General features: G+C 43.1%; 1 protein-coding gene across 2 annotated transcripts in view; it reads left to right on the forward strand.

Annotated features, from left to right (window-relative positions):
• Positions 1-1,681: 1,681 nt before the first annotated feature.
• Positions 1,682-5,934, forward strand: part of IARS2 (isoleucyl-tRNA synthetase 2, mitochondrial) — a 58,961-nt gene continuing 54,708 nt past the window's right edge. Inside the window, exons 1-2 of one of the 2 annotated variants that reach the window (XM_017526332.2) lie at positions 1,682-2,083; positions 4,238-4,360. In XM_017526332.2, the coding sequence (XP_017381821.1) occupies positions 1,817-2,083; positions 4,238-4,360 (390 nt within the window). In that variant the 5' untranslated portion in view covers positions 1,682-1,816. The remainder of the gene's footprint in view (positions 2,084-4,237; positions 4,361-5,934) is intronic. The other variant, XM_017526333.2, reaches the window with a different exon arrangement.

Here is a 5,934-nt window from a genome sequence, read left to right on the forward strand (position 1 = left end):
ACAGGTTCTCACTGTGTTGCTCAGCTGGAGTGCAGTGGTGTGATCATGGCTTGCTTGTAGTCTCAACCTCCTGGGCTAAAGCAATCCTTCCACCACAGTCTCCCAATGAGCTGGGACCACAAGCACATACCACTACATCCAGCTAATTTTAAAAATTATTTTGGAGACGAGGGTTTCCCTATGTTGTCCAGGCTTGTCTCAGACTCTTGGACTCAAGTGATATTTCCACTTCAGCCTCCCAAAGTGCTGGGATTATGGGCATGAGCTACTGAGCCCAGCTTCTTTTATCCTTTTTTAAAATTGGGTTGTTTATCTTTTTGATCTGTAGCAGCTCTTTATACATTTTGTATATTACTATTTTTTAATGTGTAGCAAATGTTTTCCTCCACACTATAGTGTAGGGAAGGCAAGATAACATGGTGGCTATACACACAGGCACTGGAATCTAACTGCCTGGGTTTGAATTCCAACTGTGCTACTTAGTTGTATGATCCTGAGCAAGTTACATAACTCTATGTGCCTCAGTTTCCTTATCTGTGAAATGGAAATATTCATAGTTCCTATCTTGTATGGTTTTTTGGTGTACTGTGTCTTCACCTCATCTGGTTTTGAAGATTAAATGAGTCAATTCAGGTACAGAGCTGGAGTCTTTGACTGGTGAAAGGCTGACATTGATTGAGTGCTTTCTATCTGCCATTTGGTTTCTCATTTTATGCTATCTTTTTTTTAGTATATACATATTTTCATGTTTGTAGAAAGTCAGTCCTTCTTATTTATGTGAACTAAATGTTTTGGATGTTGTGTTTTATGATTAGGAAGGCTATTCCCAAGAGGTATACTCTACAATGAAATGGTAACAATTGTGAACTATTATGAACTGGATAACCACATAGAGCAGAATCTGTCAGAAACAGGAGCAGAAGTTGCTTTACATAGTACACTGTTCTATGAGTGAGATATAACAGGGATTTAGGGAATCTTTAAAAAAGTCAGATTGTTTTATAATATTGTTAAAATTTATGGGAAGTCATTGATCTGGACTGAGCTCCGGCACTAGGATGTTTGCTTGTAAGGTCTGAGTTCCAGGAAATCAGGAGAGATGATAGCCAAATCCATTAAGCCAAGTAACTTTGAAATGTCGTCTGCTTTTCGTTCCCTGTTTCTCCTTTCTTCAGCCTTTTCTGTCTATAAACCTCACCCTGCCCCCTCAGCTCATCAGAGATCCTATTTGTAGAAAGGTTTAGGAATATCTAATTCTAGCCAACTAGATCTGTAAAACTCGATTTGCTGAAATTTTACTGTTTTACAATATTTTCACTGAAGTTTGTGCTGCCCACAATGGTAGTCATGACCCAAGTGTGCCTGCTGGGGCCTTGCCATGTGTTTAGTCCAGATTGAGATGTGCAGCATGTGCAAAGTACACGTCAGATTTCAAAGGCTTCGTATGAAGAGAATACGTAAAATATCTTACTTCTTATTGGCTACATGTTAAAGTGATGCAATAGCTATGTTGTGTTAAATTAAAATAACTGTATTTTTAAAAAGGAGGGCACAGTGATTGGAATATAAGCCCCACCTTTCCCAGCCCCCGTGAAGCTGGGCCCGCCCCCCGGCGGCTGCAGGGAGGACCCGGAGGTGGCTCCGTCTCCGCGGACTCCTGGAAGGCGGTGTCCCCCGCCCCTACCCGCTTCTTCCCCGCCCCTTCCGTTTCCCCGACGCGTGCGCCCTTTTATTCGGCTCTCCTAGGTTTCCGGGGGTCCTGCCCCTTCCAGCCGGGGCGGGAGCGGAGGACCACACGCCTAGGAGTAGCCCGACCATGCGTTGGGGGCTGCGCCCTCGCGGGCCTGGGGCCGCGGCCCTGGCCACGGCCCGAAGTTTGTGGGGGACGCCTCGCTTTCCCTGCCGCCCGGGATGGCTACAGGCGACGAAAAGGCTTCTGGTGCAGTCGGTCTCCGGGGCCAGTAACCACCAGCCGAACTCGAATAGCGGCAGATACCGGGACACGGTGCTGCTACCACAGACCACCTTCCCCATGAAGCTGCTGGGCCGCCAGCAGCCGGACACGGAACTGGAGATCCAGCAGGTACGGGCGCTGCCTCGGCGCGGGGCCTCCAGAGAGGCCCGACCCAGCCGCGGGCTCCTGGCGCTCGGCGGGAGCCACACCTCTGCGCTCCACGCCGGTGCGGGTGGGCGGGGGTGTGACCAGATTGGTGGAATTCATCTGCCTCGCACGGATTTTGTGGGCTCAAAACCTAAGTGTAGAAATCTTTAGATGAGTCCCTCCTTTGTAGCAGGTTCTGGGGCGGGAAATTAAGGGGGACACTAGCGATACCCAGGTACCAGCATGTATCGCACCTATGCCCCATTTCTCCCGTAGGCAAAACAGATCAACTTTGGGCACTTTTCCAATGCCTTGTAAAAAGTAAATTCACATGTCCACATGCAAATAAAAACCTAGGCTGGGCGCAGTGGCTCACGCCTGTAATCCCAGCACTTTGAAAGGCCAAGACAGGAGAATCAATTGAGCCAAGAGTTCAAGACTATATTGGCTGGCCCCCTCCCCCCTCCACCTCGTTCTTAAATAAAACCTTTTTTGTTTTATTTTATTTATTTTTTTTAAAGACGGGGTTTCACCACATTGGTCAGGCTGGTCTTGAACTCCTGACCTCAGGTGATCCGCCAGCCTCAGTCTCCCAAAGCGGTAGGATTACAGGTGTGAGCCACCGCGCCCGGCTTAAATAGAACCTTTAAAACCTCAATTATGGTGAATGAGGGGGAAGCTGAAGTCCACCTTTTGGGTTCTTTAGATCCCTAGTTGAAATTATGACTCGTTTGAAATATAAAGTAGCAGTACTTGCTCAGAGTCTTTAGACTGTGCCTCTACTAAACTAAGCCTTTTTTTTTTTTTTTTTTTTTGAGTTTTTTGGAGAGAGTCTTCCTCTGTCGCCCAGGCTGGAGTGTAATGGCGCAATCTTGGCTCTCTGTAACCTCCGTCCCCCGGGTTCAAGCGATTCTCATGCCTCAGCCTCCCGAGTCGCTGGGATTACAGGCCTATGCCACGACTCCTGGCTAATTGTTGTATGTTTAGTAGAGACAAGGTTTCACCATATTGGCCAGGCTGCTCTTGAACTCCTGACCTCAAGTGATCTACCCGCCTCGGCCTCCCAAAGTGCTGGGATTACAGGCGTGAACCACCGTGCTCAGCCTAGACTGAACTTTCCAAGGGCAGAGATTCCTCTTGTTGGTTTCTGTAATTCCAGTCTTTAAAAATCTCTGGTATTCTTGGAATATTGGTTAATATACTTAGCTAAATATTCTGACAGTTAATCTAATTTTTTTTTTTTTTTTTTTTTGAGATGGAGTCTTGCTCTGTTGCCCAGGCAGCAGTGCAGTAGAATGATCTCAGCTCGCTGCAACCTCCACCTCCTGGGTTCAAGCGATTCTCCTGCCTCAGCCTCCCCAGTACTGGGACTACAAGTGTGCACCACACACCTGGCTAATTTTTGTATTTTTCGTAGAAACAGAGTTTCACCATATTGGACAGGCTGGACTGGAACTCCTGACCTCAGGTGATCTGCCCACCTCAGCCTCCCAAAATGCCGGGATTACAAGCATGAGCCACTGTGCTGGCCCAGAGTTCATCTGATTTTTTAAAGGGTTTTTATTCATTACCTTCTGTATGCCAGAGTGACAGTTTCCAATGTTTTCTTGTTTAATCTTCACACCGGCCCTGTACTATGGATGCTATTAACACATTTTTTTTCAGATGAGAAAGCAGGCTCGTAAGTGCACAGTAACTTCGCCAAGATCACACAGCAAATTGAGGGAACGGAAGTGAGACTGCCATACATGTTGTTTCCAGATTTTGGGAGTGGCAAGCATTGCAGCCAAAGAATAGCAAGAATGTGTGTATTGGGAATCTGTAGGTCCTTCAACATGGCAGGGATGGGGAGTGATGAGAGAATGCCCAAGAACTTAGTGGTACTAAACCTTTGGAGGGTCCAGCATGTCATATAAAGAGTTTAGACTTCAGTCTGAGGTGCGTGGGGAAACTACTGAAAGGTTTTAAGAGATGTGTACTCAGACACACATTTCAGAAACCTCACCTTGTATTTCAGAGTTGAATAGATTGGAATGGAATTGGAATGGAAATAAGCAAGTGTTGGCTGTTATTTCTTGTAAGACTCAGGAGTATGTATTTATATGATGTTTAGATATCGTTGTTCTTTTTAAACAGAAATGTGGATTTTCAGAACTTTATTCATGGCAAAGAGAAAGAAAAGTAAAGACAGAATTTTGCCTTCATGATGGACCTCCTTATGCAAATGGTGACCCTCATGTTGGACATGCTTTAAATAAGGTAATTATAATTAAGTTACGACACTTGAAAGAAAGTGTTTATATAAATACTCTTTATAAGGGAGTGTACTCTAATTATATGATAATTATGTAAATTTACATTGGCATGTAAAACGAAAACGTTTTCATACAAAGCAATATATAATTTTAGTACTGCATAAAAAAACATTGCTGGTATTTGCTTTGAGCTTAATGTTATTTTATATTAGTAAACATCATCTTATTCAGTACATAATTATCGTGTGAGGCATTGTTCTAGACTCTGGGAATAGCAGTAGACAAAAAAAGTTATGTCTTGGTTGGGTGCAGTGGGTCATGCCTGTAATCCATGCCTGGGCCACAGCATGGATATCCATAATCAGTTCACTCATTTTTCAGTTCTTTATGTAGATTTCAGTAGAAATTTTGGGGAGCATGTGGCCTTGAGCATCTGTAGTTTCAAAACCAAGAATTTGGTCACTGAATGGGTCAATAGTGTTATTAGAGGCCAGGCGCAGTGGCTCATGCCTGTAATCCCAGAAGTTTGGGAGGCTGAGGTGGGTGGATCACTTGAGGTCAGGAGTTCGAGAGCAGCCTGGCCAACATGGCAAAACCCTGTATCTACTAAAAATACAAAAATTAGCTGGGCGTGGTGGAGCACTCCTGTAATTTTAGCTACTCAGGAGGCTGAGGCGGGGGAATCATTTGAACCCAGGGTGGGGGATGGAGGTTGCAGTGAGCTGAGTTTGCACTATTGAACTCCAGCCTGGGTAACAGAGCGAGACTGTCTCAAAATACAAACAAACTGCTATTAGAGTAGTATTACTACATATTGTGATATACATTGCATATTGTATTATGTAGTAAATTATATTGAAAACTGCTGAAACATTTGAGACATATATACATCTTGCACATTTGTCAGTATTATTTGCTTCCACACAAGACAAACTATACTCTACTGCTTGCTGGTTTACTTTTTAATTTTTAGACATATGATATCAGACGGAATAAAAAAGCATTTACTTCTTTCAGTGGAGAAAACTGATGTGCTTGGTTTTATTTTGGTACATGCTATTTGATATCAATTTTTTATTTTTGTTAAACTTTACATTTCAGATATTGATTCAATGAAATTTTAAGAATACAGATCTCTTGTACATCTTACTCAGTTTTCCCTAATGATGACATTTTGCAAAACTATAGCGTAATATTACAAGTAGGATATTTACATTGATACAGTTAAGATTCATTGCTGTAAGAATCCCTCATGTTGCCCTTTTATAACCAAGTTATCTTCCTCGTGTTGCACTCTCTCTTTAACTCCTTTCAACCATGAATATATTCTCCATTTCTATATTTTTGTTATTTCAAGAATGCTATGTAAATGAAAACATACAGTTTATAATCTTTTGGGATTGATTTTTTTCACTCAGCATAATTCCCTTGAGATTCGTCTAAGCTTTTCAGTAGTTTTATTTTTTCATTGCTGAGTAGTATTCTATGGTGTGGATGTATCGCAGTTTACCCATCAACCTGTTGAAGTACAACTGGGTCGTTTACAGTTTTTGGGTATTATGAATAAGGTGCTAAAAA

The sequence above is a fragment of the Cebus imitator genome, unplaced genomic scaffold (assembly GCF_001604975.1).
Source record: "Cebus imitator isolate Cc_AM_T3 unplaced genomic scaffold, Cebus_imitator-1.0 Scaffold42, whole genome shotgun sequence".
NCBI classification, from domain to species: domain Eukaryota; kingdom Metazoa; phylum Chordata; class Mammalia; order Primates; family Cebidae; genus Cebus; species Cebus imitator.